General features: G+C 41.5%; 1 protein-coding gene across 5 annotated transcripts in view; it reads left to right on the plus strand.

Moving 5' to 3' along the window:
- LOC124804441 (ubiquitin-protein ligase E3C) overlaps positions 1 to 18661 on the plus strand; it is a 226378-nt gene that overhangs the window by 188385 nt on the left and 19332 nt on the right. For all 5 annotated transcript variants that reach the window (XM_047264752.1, XM_047264754.1, XM_047264755.1 and 2 more), the window contains exons 15-16: positions 77 to 205; positions 18064 to 18321. In XM_047264752.1, the coding sequence (XP_047120708.1) occupies positions 77 to 205; positions 18064 to 18321 (387 nt within the window). The remainder of the gene's footprint in view (positions 1 to 76; positions 206 to 18063; positions 18322 to 18661) is intronic.

The raw sequence follows: 18661 nt of genomic DNA on the forward strand, positions 1-18661 counted from the left end.
CCAAATATAGGAAAAGAGTCTTAATAGAGTACACTGTTTTGCAATAACATGAACTGAGTCATCTATTTTGCAATAGGTGGATGAATTGAAGGAAGGTGGTGCAAACATTCAAGTAACTGCTTTAAACAGGATAGAATATATTCATCTAGTTGCAGATTACAGACTGAATAGGCAGATGAGGGCTCAGTGCAATGCTTTCAAACAGGTGAGTTCTTTGTCTCATCAGTGTAAGTTAACAATCGAGTTTTAATATTATTTCTATGTAGAAGATCCCACAGTTCATTGTTAATTTTTCCCCTAACTATTATTATTATTATTCAAATTTTGTCAGACGAATGTGAGAGTCGCTGATTATCAATCTTGTAGCTTATTTCCTGCACTTATTCAGCAGAGATATGTATTGTCTTGGGCAGACAGAAATATGACAAATATTGTAATCTGCAGGAATTTGTTGTTGTCTTACTGGGTTCAGTGTCAATTCCTGGTTGATCTTAGGATTTGTCCTGGCTATTACCTAACTTTCATCTATGTCAGCCATTCGTATATGTAAAAACAGACATTTACACTGAGGTCCGAAATTCACGTTAAACTGTAGGCCCACTGTACCTGATTAGAGGGAAACAGTGATGAACCACCGCTTGTAGGATCGACTCTAATGCCTCATAAAGCCCTGTGGTGATCAAAATAACCTTCATATTTATGACATCTTTACTTTTTATTGGTAGGTCATGCTAGCAACCACCAATAGAACTAGTGCAAGTGTTGCTCAAATTATACTAGGGTGACCAGACATCCTGTAGTTTACCGGATCATCCTTTATTTAACTTAACTGTCCCATTGTCCCATCAAAATAAATACGGGTCCTATATGGTCCCATTTTTTACTAACCCTCCCATATATTTTGAAGTAGCGTGATTTTAAATAATGTGTAGTGTAACCAAATGGAGAACAAATATGGTCATAACCAAATAATAAAGTAAATAGTCTGATTAAATCAAACTGAATAAGAAGTTCTTTGGTTGGTGTCATAGAGAACAAAAAAAGTACTCTATGGTTGGTACTATATAGTGCTTTCACCTGGTAGCTTTTCCATTGCATGCAGGAGTTGGTAATGGCATGTGGATCATGGGAAATCCAGACGACCAACCCCTATTTCATTTTTCATTTGTTTCGATGCCGGCACCGTGCAGTAAAACACGAGCAGTTTATCACTTTGTGTTTCTTTTTTAATTGTCTGTTGCCTGAGGTTGCTGTGATTAGAAGTGTGATTTAACTCATTTTAGATGGTTAGAGTTGCTGATTACGTTGCCTGGTGCATTATATTGCATAAGTTTAAATTTCTCAGAAATGCCAAAAATAAATGAGTATTTACTGATGAAATGAAAGCTGAATTTCCATTTTTGAAATTAGAACTGCAAACCCAGAAATTATTTTGCACATTGTGTAAAAGTACTTTTACAGTCGATCATGGAGGTTGATCTGATGCTTTGCAACACTTTAATGTGAAGAAACACAAGTTAGCTGTTTCAAGCAAAACTTCATCATAAAGTATGATGTCTTTTATTACAAACTGTGAGACGAGTTATGTGAACGATGAAGAAAAGCATCCTGCTGAGGAAGTTTTGCTAGCTTTTCATGTAATGACACACTACCGTTCCTTTAGATCAATCGACTGCACTGCTGCAGTCATTAGGAAGCTGTTTGAGAAGAAGTTTGCTTGTTTAGGAACAAAGTGTGAATCCATAATAGTGAATGTGCTGGCTCCATATGCATCTCATCAAATATGCATCTCATCAAATATGCATGGAACTGAAAGATGCAAAATATATTTAAGTCAAGGTGGCCACATCCAATCATAAAAATGTAATATTGGTACCAGTGATTGTTAGATATTTTGTGCCAAGTAAGGGTATTCAAGTAAACGTGATTGACTTCCAGAATATAACAGGTGAAATGGCTGACATTATAACAAGTCTTATCATGGAAGTTCTGATAAATACCATCTCAGGGGTAAAATTGTTGCATGTTGTGGAGACAGTTGCAACACAAATTTTGGAAGTGCAGGGAGAAAGGGACAAAACAATGCCTTTGCAAGAGTTAAACCTTTTCTGAAGAGCAAAATTCATGGTGTAGGTTGTGCAGTTCACATAGTGCATAATGCAATACAAACAGGGGCTGATACTCTCCCAGTGGACATAAAAACAATTATAAAGAAATTTTTTTGATATTTCCACATTTACATCATTTGTGTCAAAGAATTACAAGAAATTTGCAAGTTTTCTGAAGTAGAATACAAACAGGTGGTCGGTAATTTTAAAAGTAGATGGCTGTCCTTGGAACTGGCTGTTAACAGAATTATCAGTATTTACAACAAACTAAAAGATTATTTTTTGTCTCAAGAAAAGCAGCAGATATGCCAGCAAATGAGGCTTTGGAGGAGTTACAGACGTTGAAAAGGAAAGTTAAATCAAGCAAGGAGTAAAACTTTCAAACTATGAAAATTCAGTCATTGATAAGTAGATTGCAAGATGATTGCTTACAGAAAGAGTCTGATTTCTTTGACCTTTCAGGTTTATTTTGTGAGACATTAATTGATTGTATTGAGAAGCGGGCTTACCCATTTCATGTGCTGAAACAATTTAATTGGGTTCACCTCAAATATCCTCTTCTCGGAAGTCTGTTTAGCAAAGTCTTAAAACTTTATCAGAATTTGATGAAAATATTCTGAAAGAAATATGTGAAGATCAGCTTTGTGAGGAAGTGATGATCCACATGACAAAAATATGTGAAGTAAAAATTGATGAATTGAAAACTGTGAAATGTGTTGGTGAAAAATGGTCTGTTATTTTCAGCTTGCTTGCAGCTGAAAATATCTATTGCAGAAATATGCAGCTCATTATTTCATTTGTGTTAGTTCTACCTGGCACCAATGCTGCTGCAGAAAGAGTGTTCTCTGTCACAGATAGTTTATGGATTGATGAAAAGAACAGATTTAGTATGCAACAAGTAATTATAGCAAAAACTCATTTTCAGGATACTTTGTGTGTTGATTTTTGTGAAATTCTATCTGCAAATACCAAACTCCTGAATGACCTACATGCTTCTGCAAAATATAATTGAGAGAGAAATAAGTAATCTCCATAAGTAATAATCATTGTCTCTCCCAATTATTTGATTGTGACAACAATAAAATATTTATTTGATTAGTGATTCAAGTTATTTCGACTTTTTTAGTGTGAGTACGTCAGATTAATTTTTGCACTAGTGATTGATTTGGTACATCTTCATTATTGGAACTGCCATATATTTAGTTTGCCCCCACCCAAAACCCATTAATTTCTACACTTCCCCTGTTGATTTCATGTTCTTTTTGCAATTAACCATTTTTTGTGTTGTGATCATCTTATACTCGAAAGCTCCATTTTTCTACCAACAGACCATACTAAAAATGAAGTGTTTTCGAAAGAAGCAATTGTAAGTACAAGAAGCACTAGTAAATAAAACATCTACATCTACATCCATACTCTGCAAGCCACCTGACGGTGTGTGGCGGAGGGTACCCTGAGTACCTCTATCAGTTCTCCCTTCTATTCCAGTCTCGTATTGTTTGTGGAAAGAAGGATTGTCGGTATGCTTCTGTGTGGGCTCTAATCTCTCTCATTTTATCCTCAAGGTATCGTCGCGAGATATACGTAGGATGGACCAATATACTGCTTGACTCTTCAGTGAAGGTATGTTCTCGAAACTTTAAAAAAAGCCCGTACCGAGCTACTGAGCGTCTCTCCTGCAGAGTCTTCCACTGGAGTTTATCTATCATCTCCCTAACGCGTTCGCGATTACTAAATGATCCTGTAACGAAGCGCGCTACTCTCTGTTGGATCTTCTCTATTTCTTCTATCAACTCTATCTGGTACGGATCCCACACCGCTGAGCAGTATTCAAGCAGTGGGCTAACAAGCGTACTGTAACCTACTTCCTTTGTTTTCGGGTTGCATTGCCTTAGGATTCTTCCAATTAATCTCAGTCTGGCATCTGCTTTACCAACGATCAACTTTATATGATCATTCCATTTTAAATCACTCCTAAAGCGTACTCCCAGATAATTTATGGAATTAACTACTTCCAGTTGCTGACCGGCTATATTGTAGCTAAATGATAAGGGATCTTTCTTTCTATGTATTCACAGCACGTTACACTTGTCTACATTGAGATTCAGTTGCCATTCCATGCACCATGCGTCAATTCGCTGCAGATCCTCCTGCATTTCAGTACAATTTTCCATTGTTACAACCTCTCGATACACCACAGCATCATCTGCAAAAAGCCTCAGTGAACTTCCGATGTCATCCACAAGGTCATTTATGTATATTGTGAATAGCAACGGTCGTATGACACTCCCCTGCGGCACACCTGAAATCACTCTTACTTCGGAAGACTTCCCTCCATTGAGAATGACATGCTGCGTTCTGTTATCTAGAAACTCTTCAATCCAATCACACAATAGGTCTGATAGTCCATATGCTCTTACTTTGTTCATTAAACGACTCTAGGGAACTGTATCGAATGCCTTGCGGAAGTCAAGAAACACGGCATCTACCTGTGAACCCGTGTCTATGGCCCTCTGAGTCTCGTGGACGAATAGCGCGAGCTGGGTTTCACATGACCGTCTTTTTCGAAACCCATGCTGATTCCTACAGAGTAGATTTCAAGTCTCTAGAAAAGTCATTATACTCGAACATAATACGTGTTCCGTAATTCTACAACTGATTAACGTTAGAGGTATAGGCCTATAGTTCTGCACATCTGTTCGACGTCCCTTCTTGAAAACGGGGATGACCTGTGCCCTTTTCCAATCCTTTGGAACGCTACGCTCTTCTAGAGACCTACGGTACACCGCTGCAAGAAGGGGGGCAAGTTCCTTCGCGTACTCTGTGTAAAATCGAACTGGTATCCCATCAGGTCCAGCAGCCTTTCCTCTTTTGAGCGATTTTAATTGTTTCTCTATCCCTCTGTCGTCTATTTCGATATCTACCATTTTGTCATCTGTACGACAACCTAGAGAAGGAACTACAGTGCAGTCTTCCTCTGTGAAACAGCTTTGGAAAAAGACATTTAGTATTTCGGCCTTTAGTCTGTCTTCCTCAGTACCATTTTGGTCACAGAGTGTCTGGACATTTTGTTTTGATCCACCTACTGTTTTGACATAAGACCAAATTATCTTAGGATTTTCTGCTAAGTCAGTAAATAGAACTTTACTTACGAATTCATTGAACGCCTCTCGCACAGCCCTCCTCACACTACATTTCACTTCGCGTAATTTTTGTTTGTCTGCAAGGCTTTGGCTATGTTCATGTTTTCTGTGAAGTTCCCTTTGCTTCCGCAGCAGTTTTCTAACTCGGTTGCTGTACCACGGTGGCTCTTTTCCATCTCTTACGATCTTGCTTGGCACATACTCATCTAACGCGTATTGTACAATGGTTTTGAACTTTGTCCACTGATCCTCAACACTATCTGTACTTGAGACAAAACTTTTGTGTTGAGCCGTCAGGTACTCTGTAATCTGCTTTTTGTCACTTTTGCTAAACAGAAAAATCTTCCTACCTTTTTCAATATTTCTATTTACGGCTGAAATCATCGATGCCGTAACTGCTTTATGATCGCTGATTCCCTGTTCTGCGTTAACTGTTTCAAATAGTTCGGGTCTGTCACCAGAAGGTCTAATATGTTATCGCCATGAGTCGGTTCTCTGTTTAACTGCTCAAGGTAGTTTTCAGATAAAGCACTTAAAAAAATTTCACTGGATTCTTTGTCCCTGCCACCCGTTATGAACGTTTGAGTCTCCCAGTCTATATCCGGCAAATTAAAATCTCCACCCAGAACTATAACATGGTCGGGAAATCTACTCGAAATATTTTCCAAATTATCCTTCAGGTGCTCAGCCACAACAGCTGCTGAGCCAGGGGGCCTTTAGAGACATCCAATTACCATGTCTGAGCCTGCTTTAACCGTGACCTTCAGCCAAATTATTTCAGATCTTCGTCAATTTCCTTCGATACTATTGCACTTCTTATCGCTATAAACACGCCTCCCCATTCACTGTGCAGCCTGTCTCCGCTGTATACATTCCAATCTGAGTTTAGGATTTCATTACTGTTTACGTCTGGTTTCAGCCAACTTTCTGTCCCTAGTACTATATGCGTGTTGTGACCGTTTATTAATGAGAGCAGTTCTGGGACCTTTCTATAGACGCTCCTGCAGTTTACTATTAGCACATTAATATTGGTATTCCCTGTTGCATTTTGCCTACTCCTACCTTGCCGCGTCTCGGGAGGCGTCTTGTCGGGCCTAGGGAGGGAATTCTCTAACCTAAAAAACCCCCATGTGCACTCCACACGTACTCCGCTACCCTTGTAGCCACTTCCGGCATGTAGTGCACGCCTGACCTATTCAGGGGGACCCTACATTTCTCCACCCGACAGCGGAGGTCGAGAAATTTGCACCCCAGATCTCCGCAGAATCGTCTGAGCCTCTGGTTTAAGCCTTCCACTCGGCTCCAAACCAGAGGACCCCGATCGGTTCAGGGAACGATACTACAAATACACTCCTGGAAATTGAAATAAGAACACCGTGAATTCATTGTCCCAGGAAGGGGAAACTTTATTGACACATTCCTGGGGTCAGATACATCACATGATCACACTGACAGAACCACAGGCACATAGACACAGGCAACAGAGCATGCACAATGTCGGCACTAGTACAGTGTATATCCACCTTTCGCAGCAATGCAGGCTGCTATTCTCCCATGGAGACGATCGTAGAGATGCTGGATGTAGTCCTGTGGAACGGCTTGCCATGCCATTTCCACCTGGCGCCTCAGTTGGACCAGCGTTCGTGCTGGACGTGCAGACCGCGTGAGACGACGCTTCATCCAGTCCCAAACATGCTCAATAGGGGACAGATCCGGAGATCTTGCTGGCCAGGGTAGTTGACTTACACCTTCTAGAGCACGTTGGGTGGCACGGGATACATGCGGACGTGCATTGTCCTGTTGGAACAGCAAGTTCCCTTGCCGGTCTAGGAATGGTAGAACGATGGGTTCGATGACGGTTTGGATGTACCGTGCACTATTCAGTGTCCCCTCGACGATCACCAGTGGTGTACGGCCAGTGTAGGAGATCGCTCCCCACACCATGATGCCGGGTGTTGGCCCTGTGTGCCTCGGTCGTATGCAGTCCTGATAGTGGCGCTCACCTGCACGGCGCCATACACGCATACGACCATCATTGGCACCAAGGCAGAAGCGACTCTCATCGCTGAAGACGACACGTCTCCATTTGTCCCTCCATTCACGCCTGTCGCGACACCACTGGAGGCGGGCTGCACGATGTTGGGGCGTGAGCGGAAGACGGCCTAACGGTGTGCGGGACCGTAGCCCAGCTTCATGGAGACGGTTGCGAATGGTCCTCGCCGATACCCCAGGAGCAACAGTGTCCCTAATTTGCTGGGAAGTGGCGGTGCGGTCCCCTACGGCACTGCGTAGGATCCTACGGTCTTGGCGTGCATCCGTGCGTCTCTGCGGTCCGGTCCCAGGTCGACGGGCACGTGCACCTTCCGCCGACCACTGGCGACAACATCGATGTACTGTGGAGACCTCACGCCCCACGTGTTCAGCAATTCGGCGGTACGTCCACCCGGCCTCCCGCATGCCCACTATACGCCCTCGCTCAAAGTCCGTCAACTGCACATACGGTTCACGTCCACGCTGTCGCGGCATGCTACCAGTGTTAAAGACTGCGATGGAGCTCCGTATGCCACGGCAAATTTGGCTGACACTGACGGTGGCGGTGCACAAATGCTGCGCAGCTAGCGCCATTCGACGGCCAACACCGCGGTTCCTGGTGCGTCCGCTGTGCCGTGCGTGTGATCATTGCTTGTACAGCCCTCTCGCAGTGTCCGGAGCAAGTATGGTGGGTCTGACACACTGGTGTCAATGTGTTCTTTTTTCCATTTCCAGGAGTGTAGTTAGCTCTGATTCCGCCCCGCGAGCGAGGCTTTCCGCCTTCACCAATTCCGCCAACCGCCTGTACGAACTGAGGATGACCTCTGAACCCAGACGGCAGGAGTCATTGTTGCCAACATGAGCAACAATTTGCAGTCGGGTGCACCCAGTGCTCTCTATCGCCGCCGGCAGAGCCTCCTCCACATCTCGGATGAGAACCCCCGGCAAGCAGACAGAGTGAACACTGGCCTTCTTCCCCGACCTTTCCACTATTTCCCTAAGGGGCTTCATCACCTGCCTAACGTTGGAGCTCCCAACAACAGATAAACCCCTTCCCCCCGTGTGCCTGCTTGGACCTTGCTGCAGGAGAGGCCACATGTCCACTCACAGGCAGAGTGGGCGATGCCACACGGCCAGCCTCCACACTGACCCTCCACCTCGTGCGCCGTGAATGCCGCTGAACCCGCCACTCCCCGTGCCCGGTATCCGCGAAGATGTCTCGACAGCAGGGACAGTGGGTGAAGCATGTAACACCTGGGGTGTACCATGCGACGCACCAGACTCCCTACTGCCGCTAGATTCCGAGGCAGCAGCCTGAAGACGGCTGACCGCGGCTATCAACACGTTCAGCTGTTCGCGAACAGTGGCCAGCTCCTCCTGCATCCGTACACAGCATGTTAGCTTTGGAAAGCAAAAATGTAGCTTTGTGTCTTCTTATACTATGTGTATTAATTCCTGTGTTTGTGTCTGCCTACATTAATGAGTGACGTCAAGGTCTGCCATATTGTATGATTTTTAAGGGTTGACCGCCATGTTGATGAAGTCACGGATCAAAGCCAAGGTTTGGTATCGCAATCTTCGGTACCCGTATGTGTCCTTTATTTTGATTTTGGAGATCTGGTCAGCCTAAATTATTCTGCATAGATATTTTGAACTGACTCATCTGTAGCACAATGAGAATGCACAGCACAAAATAATGGAAGTACAAGGGGGGAGGGAATCATTGCCATAAGTAATTATTTGTGGATGAATTTTGTTTCCAGTAAATTGAATCATTAAATGGAAGAAAAGAAATGCTTCTGCGTATGATTACATGAAGGCTGTGATACTTAAAGCACTGTAGGACAAGATTATGCCTTAATTGGCAAGGCTATATAGTGAATGAATGTTAATTTTAGCCGACTGCGGTGGTCTAGCAGTTCTCGGCGCTCAGTCCGGAACCGCGTGACTGCTACGGTCGCAGGTTCGAATCCTGCTTCGGGCATGGATGTGTGTGATGTCCTTAGGTTAGTTAGGTTTAAGTAGTTCTAAGTTTTAGGGGACTGATGACCACAGATGTTAAGTCCCATAGTGCTCAGAGCCATTTTTTTTGTTAATTTTAAAGATAATACCACAAGCTTTCAAACTGTAGAAAAGTGATTATCAGAATCCCGCATTAATGTAGTCATAATGTCTCATATGAGTTATAATTTAGCAAAACAAGAGAGGTTGCTTTCTAAGAGGCTTGCAGAACTAAGAGAACTAAACTGTCTCAGTGGTAGTCAGTATGGGTTTCAGAACGAGGAACCAAATGAAGATGCTATCAGTAGAACACAAGTCTTGTAAAAGATACAACAGACACTTGCAGTGTGGGAATGATGGTTGACTTTGCAGGATCATGTGATAACCAGTAGTGGCTTGCCTGTCTCCACAGTTGAGTGAGATTTCCAGCAGTTTTGTGTAAAAGGTTAAGGGACTTCTGGTGGATTTACTGTCTAAGTGAAGCTATGCTAAAAGCAACAACAAGAGGTTCTCAGCAGGACTTGATTTTGAGACCCATATTATAGGCTCTAGGGCTGAGCTCTTGTAACTTAACATGCAGTGCTTTAATTTGGGAGATCTGTAAATGATTGAGACACACTTTGGATACATGCAGCAGAGTAATGACTGTTGATGTGATACTGTGGCTAGCGCAAGTGTGGTTTTTCGGTGGTTACCTGTCATTATCTATGGAAACTCCAGGATGGTTCCCAATCCTTGTCTCAAAAGACGTTGTTGTTGTTGTTGTTGTCTTCAGTCCTGAGACTGGTTTGATGCAGCTCTCAATGCTGCTCTATCCTGTGCAAGCTTCTTCATGTCCCAGTACCTTCTGCAACCTACATCCTTCTGAATCTGCTTGTTGTATTCACCTCTTGGTGTCCCTCTACGATTTTTACCCTCCACGCTGCCCTCCAATACTAAATTGGTGATCCCTTGATGCCTCAGAACATGTCCTACCAACCGATCCCTTCTTCTAGTCAAGTTGTGCCACAAACTTCTCTTCTTCCCAGTGCTATTCAACACCTCCTCATTAGTTATGTGATCTACCCATCTAATCTTCAGCATTCTTCTGTAGCACCACATTTCGAAAGCTTCTATTCTCTTCTTGTCCAAACTATTTATCGTACATGTTTCACTTCCATACATGGCTACACTCCATACAAATACTTTCAGAAACTACTTCCTAGCACTTAAATCAATACTCGATGTTAACAAATTTCTCTTCTTCAGAAATGCTTTCCTTCCCATTGCCAGTCTATATTTTATATCCTCTCTACTTCGACCATCATCAGTTATTTTGCTCCCCAAATAGCAAAACTCCTTTACTACTTTAAGTGTCTCATTTCCTAATCTAATACCGTCAACATCACCCAACTTAATTCGACTACATTCCATTATCCTCGTTTTGCTTTTGTTGATGTTCATCTTATATCTTCCCTTCAAGACACCATCCATTCCGTTCAACTGCTCTTCCAAGTCCTTTGCTGTCTCTGACAGAATTACAATGTCATCGGCGAACCTCAAAGTTTTTATTTCTTCTCCATGGATTTTAATACCTACTCTGAATTTTTCTTTTGTTTCCTTCATTGCTTGCTCAATATACAGATTGAATAACATTGGGGAGAGGCTACAACCCTGTCTCACTCCCTTCCCAACCACTGCTTCCCTTTCATGCCCCTCAGCTCTTATAAGTGCCATTTGGTTTCTATACTAATTGTAAATAGCCTTTTGCTCCCTATATTTTACCCCTGCCACCTTCAGAATTTGAAAGAGAGTATTCCAGTCAACATTGTCAAAAGCTTTCTCGAAGTCTACAAATGCTAGAAACATAGGTTTGCCTTTCCTTAATCTAGCTTCTAAGATAAGCCATAGGGTCAGTATTGCCTCATGTGTTCCAGTATTTCTACGGAATACAAACTGATCTTCCCTAAGGTCGGCTTCTACTAGTTTTTCCATTCGTCTGTAAAGAATTCGTGTTAGTATTTTGCAGCCATGACGTATTAAACTGATAGTTTGGTAATTTTCACATCTGTCAACACCTGCTTTCTTTGGGATTGGAATTATTATATTCTTCTTGACGTCTGAGGGTATTTTGCCTGTCTCATACATCTTGCTCACCAGATGGTAGAGTTTTGTCAGGACTGGCTCTCCCAAGGCCGCCATTAGTTCTAATGGAATGTTGTCTACTCCCGGGGCCTTGTTTCGACACAGGTCTTTCAGTGCTCTGTCGAACTCTTCACGCAGTATCATATCTCCCATTTCATCTTCATCTCCATCCTCTTCCATTTCCATAATATTGTCCTCAAGTACATCGCCCTTGTATAGGCCCTCTATATACTCCTTCCACCGTTTAGGCAGTATCTATCTTACCCCTAGTGAGATAAGCCTCTACAGCCTTACATTTGTCCTGCTTAGCCGTTTTGCACTTCTTGTTGATCTCATTTTTGAGATGTTTGTATTGCTTTTTGCCTGCTTCATTTACTGCATTTTTATATTTTCTCCTTTCATCAATTAAATTCAATATGTCTACTGTTACCCAAGGATTTCTACTAGCCCTCGTCTTTTTACGTACTTGATCCTCTGCTGCCTTCACTACTTCATCCCTCAAAGCTAGCCATTCTTCTTCTACTGTATTTCTTTCCCCCATTCCTGCCATTTGTTCCCTTACGCTCTCCATGAAACTCTGTACAACCTCTGGTTTACTCAGTTTATCCAGGTCCCATCTCCTTAAATTCCCACCTTTTTGCATTTTTCTTCAGTTTTTATCTACAGTTCATAACCAATAGATTGGGGTCAGAGTCCACATCTGCCCCTGGAAATGTCTTACAATTTAAAAAATGGTTCCTAAATCTCTGTCTTACCATTATATAATCTATCTGATACCTTTTAGTATCTCCAGGGTTCTTCCATGTATACAACCTTCTTTCATGATTCTTGAACCAAGTGTTAGCTATGATTAAATTACGCTCTGTGCAAAATTCTACCAGACGGCTTCCTCTTTCATTTCTTAGCCCCAATCCATATTCACGTACTATGTTTCCTTCCTCCCTTTTCCTACTGTCGAATTCCAGTCACCCATGACTATTAAATTTTCGTCTCCCTTCACTACCTTAATAATTTCTTTTATCTCATCATACATTTCTTCAATTTCTTCGTCATCTACAAAGCTAGTTGGCATATAAACTTGTACTATTGTAGTAGGTGTGGGCTTCGTGTCTATCTTGGGCACAATAATGCGTTCACTATGCTGTTTGTAGTAGCTTACTCGCATTCCTATTTTTTTTATTAATTATTAAACTTACTCCTGCATTATCCCTATTTGACTTTGTATTTACAACCCTGTATTCGCCTGACCAAAAGTCTTGTTCCTCCTGCCACAGAACTTCACTAATTCCCACTATATCTAACTTTAACCTATCCATTTCCCTTTTTAAAATTTCTAACCTACCTGCCCGGTTAAGGGATCTGATGTTCCACGCTCCGATCCGTAGAACGCCATTTTTTTTCTCCTGATAACGACGCCATCTTGAGTAGTCCCCACCCGGAGATCCGAATAGGGGACTATTTTACCTCCGGAATATTTTACCCAAGAGGATGCCATCATCATTAACCATACAGTAAAGCTGCATGCCCTCAGGAAAAATTACGGCTGTAGTTTCCCCTTGCTTTCAGCCGTTCGCAGTACCAGCACAGCAAGGCCATTTTGGTTAGTGTTACAAGGCTAAACTGTTGCCCCTTCAACTACTGAAAAGGCTGCTGCCCCTCTTCAGGAACCACACCAGGCCTCTCAACAGATACGCCTCCGTTGTGGTTGCACCTATGGTACGGCTATCTGTATCGCTGAGGGACCCAAGCCTCCCCACCAATGGCAAGGTCCATGGTTCATGGGAGGATCAAAAGACATAGTGCACAAGAAGAAGAAGAAAAAGAAGAAGAAGAAGAAGAAAAAGAAAAAGAATTTTAGGATCTGGGGATAGAGCTCCTGTGACAAAAGTGACAGCTGCACAATAAGTGGCTGGTTGTGTGGTTTACTCATATGACCTGCTTCTAATCATAGCTAGAGGATTCAGAAGACAGGCAGAAGATTAGAGTGAAAACCTACACAAATGGTACCTCTGTAATTACTTAAAAGATACTGTTCATAAAACAGTGTACATAGTTTAACAACCTCAGTCATAGTGCAAATAATGTTACGAACTATGATAGTTAAAAAAAATGAAAAAAATACTGACTGTTTTCCAAGTAGTTTTGCACTGCTATTGCAGCTAACCAGAAAATACCCCTTTACTTTATTACTAATGTTGTTGCATATGAATCTATTGTATGAACTCAGTCAGAGGAGCAGCATGGTTGAAGATGTGCTACACACAAAATGGAGTAATGCTATGAATTACAGGAGTGACACAGCAACAGGATACACCTCTGTGATCATTTTAACAATGTGACCAATTAAGTATATCATAAGATGTAAATGTGTGTGTATTGGCTTTGGAGAATGCACAAAGAGAAGGTGAGTGATTATGATAGGAAATTAGAAATAAGAAATAAATTAATGAGACAGTGGCAGGGAACAAGAGAGAGATAGTAGCAATACAGGAAACATGTTTAAGAAATATTTTCCAACATCAAGGAAAGATTACTGATGGAGATATCTATCCATCTCAGAGGTTTAGTTTCTTTAAGTTTGATCATGAACCATATCAAATGCCCCTGAAGAAGATAAAGGAATAAAATAGTGTTGTATGTGACTGCATGCTACTTGGACCACCAGAGCATATTATTGAGGGGTGTGCGGTACAGTTACATGTGACGGGGTAAGAGCAGACATATTGACAGATAAAAATGTATATAATATAGTTGAGGGTGGAATATTCTGTGATGTAGTGAATGAGATTTATAACAATAGGAAAGATGGAACCCAGAGGACATTTAACTGAAAAATGAGAGGAAAAAGATGGAAATCAACAAGAAGATGGAAGTGCAGCTGAAAATCAAAGAAATGAGGAGGGATCACATGAGATGGCAGAATAACACCAAAATGAGGACACTGATAAGGACTGAATGTTTTTGTGGTATGTCAATTGACTGCAAGAACAGAATAAGAAAAAGAGCACATAGTGATAGTCAACCTGACAAGCAAAGAGAATATGCAGTATTAAAAATATCCAGTAGCATTACAACATTTATTTTGAAAATAATTTTCAGTGTAAGTAGGGAGCTGTTTAGACACATCATGAATGCGAATAAATGCCATTTTTCTCCGATTTGACATTCCTTGCATGTCTTGTGAAACTTTCCTTCTCGTCCTGTTCGGTAAGAATCTGCTGACCCAGGGTTCGGGGTGACTTTTCCATAACTCTCCCCATTTCCTAAACCAAATCAGCCCTTTCCCTTTATCTCTCTTCTCCTTTCCCTTAAACTCTTTTGCCACTGCCTCAAAAAGCTTGCATTTTTCCATAACTTTCATATATATTTTCTCCTGCTACCGTTTGCTGAGTAATTTTTTTATCTATCAAATTATATTTTTAAAAACTGATTATTTGCAAAATATGGTAACAGACATTATGTGCTGTAAATTAATTGCTAATTTTTTTTTTTAAAGGGAACTTTAGGTAGACTCCAAGCGTCACATTGATAAAACAGCAAATAGGTGATGCGGAGAACAGACTCCCCCATGTTTTAATTGCTCAAGTTTACATTTCTTCATGTGCTGATCACAGAACTTAGTTTGATCAGAAAATTTATGTGTTATGATAATCAGAATGTGTAGTGATAAGGCATTCAGTTTTATAAATAGGATTTGAGAAATGAGGTTGGAGAATAATTTAATGATGGAACATGTTTAAATAGTTATTAAACTAACACAGTTCATTAATATTTGTGCATCAAGGAACAAGTGACAGATATTCCAGAACAGTTCAGATTTGTTGCTCTGAACATAACATGTCAGAGTCATCTGATAAAATGATGTATTAGAGACAGAAAATGTAATAATTATTTTGGTAATTAGGTGTAACATTAACAGAGTTTTAATTCAGTGAATACAGGGTGTACTTAAAGTCTGGGAACACTTTCAATTATTTATTGCACAAGAACCAAGCATTGTACATATATCGTACATATGCCATTTTGAAGAGAGACCCTGAAATTTTTTTCCCCCCTCCATGTACAGGGTGTTACAAAAAGGTACGGCCAAACTTTCAGGAAACATTCCTCACACACAAATAAAGTAAAGATGTTATGTGGACATGTGTCCGGAAACGCTTAATTTTCATGTTAGAGCTCATTTTAGTTTTGTCAGTATGTACTGTACTTCCTTGATTCACCGCCATGGTTTCATACCGGATACTCTACCTGTGCTGCTAGAACATGTGCCTTTACAAGTACGACACAACATGTGGTTCATGCACGATGGAGCTCCTGCACATTTCAGTAGAACTGTTCATACGCTTCTCAACAACAGATTCGGTGACCGATGGATTGGTAGAGGCGGACCAATTCCATGGACTCCACGCTCTCCTGACCTCAACCCTCTTGACTTTCATTTATGGGGGCATTTGAAAGCTCTTGTCTGCGCAACCCCGGTACCAAATGTAGAGACTCTTCGTGCTCGTATTGTGGATGGCTGTGATACAATACGACGTTCTCCAGGGCTGCATCAGTGCATCAGGGATTCCATGCGACGGAGGGTGGATGCATGTATCCTTGCTAACGGAGGACATTTTGAACATTTCCTGTAACAAAGTGTTTGAAGTCACGCTGGTACGTTCTGTTGCTGTGTGTTTCCATTCCATGATTAATGTGATTTGAAGAGAAGTAATAAAATGAGCTCTAACATGGAAAGTAAGCATTTCCGGACACATGTCCACATAACATATTTTCTTTCTTTGTGTGTGAGGAATGTTTCCTGAAAGTTTGGTCGTACCTTTTTATAACACCCTGTATATCGCCACAGTAATTTGCTGATAGTCAGCGCTAATCGCAAACATGGCGGGTTCAGGTGTGGAGTGAGCTTCCTGTGTGTGGGAGTTCGACAAAAATAAATGTGCTACAGCTGTTCAATGGATGTTTAGAACGAAGGATGGTAAGAAGCCACTGACAAGGTAGGCCATTTACCACTGACACAAGAAGTTCGTTAAGGCGGGTTGCTTGTGCCTGGCAAAGAGAAGCGGATGTTCCAGTGTGAGTGAAGTGAATGTGTACGAGAGACATTCATAAGGAGTCCAAAGAAATTGGTGTGTCGTGCATCCCGTGAACTCGAAATGGCTCCAGTAGCAATGTGGAAAGTCCTGCCATGAAACCATTCAGATTGGAGCAAGTGCAGAAGCTCAATGATGACGAAAAAGATAAGCATTTTGAGTTTTGTTCACAGTTGCAACAGTTGAATGAGGATGGGTTTGGCATTGTTGAACACTTAATTTTTAACGATGAAGCTACTTTTCACACCAATGGGAAAGTGAACAGGCATAACTGTCGAATCTGGGGTACAAAGCATCCACAGAAATGCGTTGAATTTGAGCGTGATTCCTCAAAGGTAAATATTTTTTGTGCCTTGTCACGTCGAAAACTGTATAGGCCATTCTTCTTCACCGAGAGCACTGTCACTGGATATTCGTACTTGGAAATGTTGCAGCAGTGGCTGATGCCTCAAATACGGTCAGTCTCTCCATTCATCTTTCAGCAGGATGGGGCTCCACCTCATTTTCATTGTGAAGTTCGTGGGTACCTGAACACGGAGCTGCCGCATTGATGGATTGGCCATGCTATAAAAGGGGACAGCTGTTTCATAAAATGGCCTCCCTGATCACCAGATCTAACTCTGTGTGACTTTCTTATGTGGGGACACATTAAAGATCTGGTGCATGTACTGCCTCTACCACGTGACTTAGCAGAGCTCTGGGAGAGAATATGGGAAGCAACTGTCACAATCGGCAATGCCATGCTGGAATGGGTATGGCAAGAATTTGACATCTGCCGGGTTACTCATGGTTTGCGCATCGAATGTATGTGAAAGAAACTTTAAGAGTTTCTCTTCAAAATGCAATATGAATGAATGACATCTGTGCAATGTTTAGTTCTTGTGCAATAAATAATTGAAAGTTTTTTTGGACTTTCTGTACACCCTGTCTATTGAAGTAGATGAACAATACATTATGCTGGAATTTAAGTAACAACAGAAACTATTTAATAAGTTTGTTATGCTTATCATTTTCTGTAGTAGTTCGCATGGTTTGCAGGCCCATTAGACAGCAGGCCTCGTGTATGATGGTAAATAAACAAATAATAAATGTTCGTATGTAAGAGGTATGGGAAGATTGTCAGCATATTCAAGTAACTCCCATTTCCCACTCCAATATTGGCAGTCCAGGTTTAGAATCGATGGCAGCTGTCAAAGTGGAGATATTCTTTGTGGTTGGTGAGTTTGATAGTGACAGGTTTTTATGAAACTATCACAGAACTACAGATAAACATCCGTGTTGGTAGCTGATTGAGCTGAGATTGAACAGCTGAAGAAGATTAGGAATAGTTGTTCCAGTTCTGGAGGAAAGAGCAGAATGTATCCTTGCCGTCAATCCAGATAGTGGAAAAATGTCGTGAATGAATTTGAAAGAAATAGTTACTTACTTAATCAGGTGTTTAAGCTCAGTTTTGTTAGGAAATACACGTATAAGGGGAACAATTTTTAATTGCATTTTGACTTAATGATCATGCAACTTTGAGGTGTATTTTTTACTAATATGTACACTTGTCTCCATATACAGGGTCTTGCAAATGTTATACCTCCAGAATGGCTGCAGATGTTTAACAACAAAGAACTGCAGGTATTAATCTCAGGAGCCCAAGTACCTGTTGATGTAGAAGATCTTAAACAACATACCGTATATGCTGGTGGTTACACACAAGAACACCCAACAATACTTGCATTTTGGCAAGTAGTTGAAGGCTTTTCGGATATACAGAAACGGCAGTTATTAAAGTTTGTCACTAGCTGCTCAAGACCACCTTTACTTGGTTTCAAGGTAAGTGTCTTCATATACATACACTATGTGATAAAAAGTATCCGGACACTCCCAAAAACATATGTTTTTCATATTAGGTGCATTATGCTGCCACAGGCTACCAGGTACTCCATATCAGCGACCTCAGTAGTCGTTAGACATCGTGAGAGAACAGAATGAGGCACTCTGTGGAACTCCTGGACTTTGAATGTGCTCATGTGATTGGGTGTCACTTGTGTCATACATCTGTATGTGAGATTTCCACACTCCTTAACATCCATAGGTCCACTGTTTCCAATGTAAGGAGCGTAAACATTGGATGATTGAACAGTGGAAAAACATCAAGTGAGGTGACGAATCA

The sequence above is a fragment of the Schistocerca piceifrons genome, chromosome 1 (genome assembly GCF_021461385.2).
Source record: "Schistocerca piceifrons isolate TAMUIC-IGC-003096 chromosome 1, iqSchPice1.1, whole genome shotgun sequence".
In the NCBI taxonomy this organism is placed as follows: Eukaryota; Metazoa; Arthropoda; class Insecta; order Orthoptera; family Acrididae; genus Schistocerca; species Schistocerca piceifrons.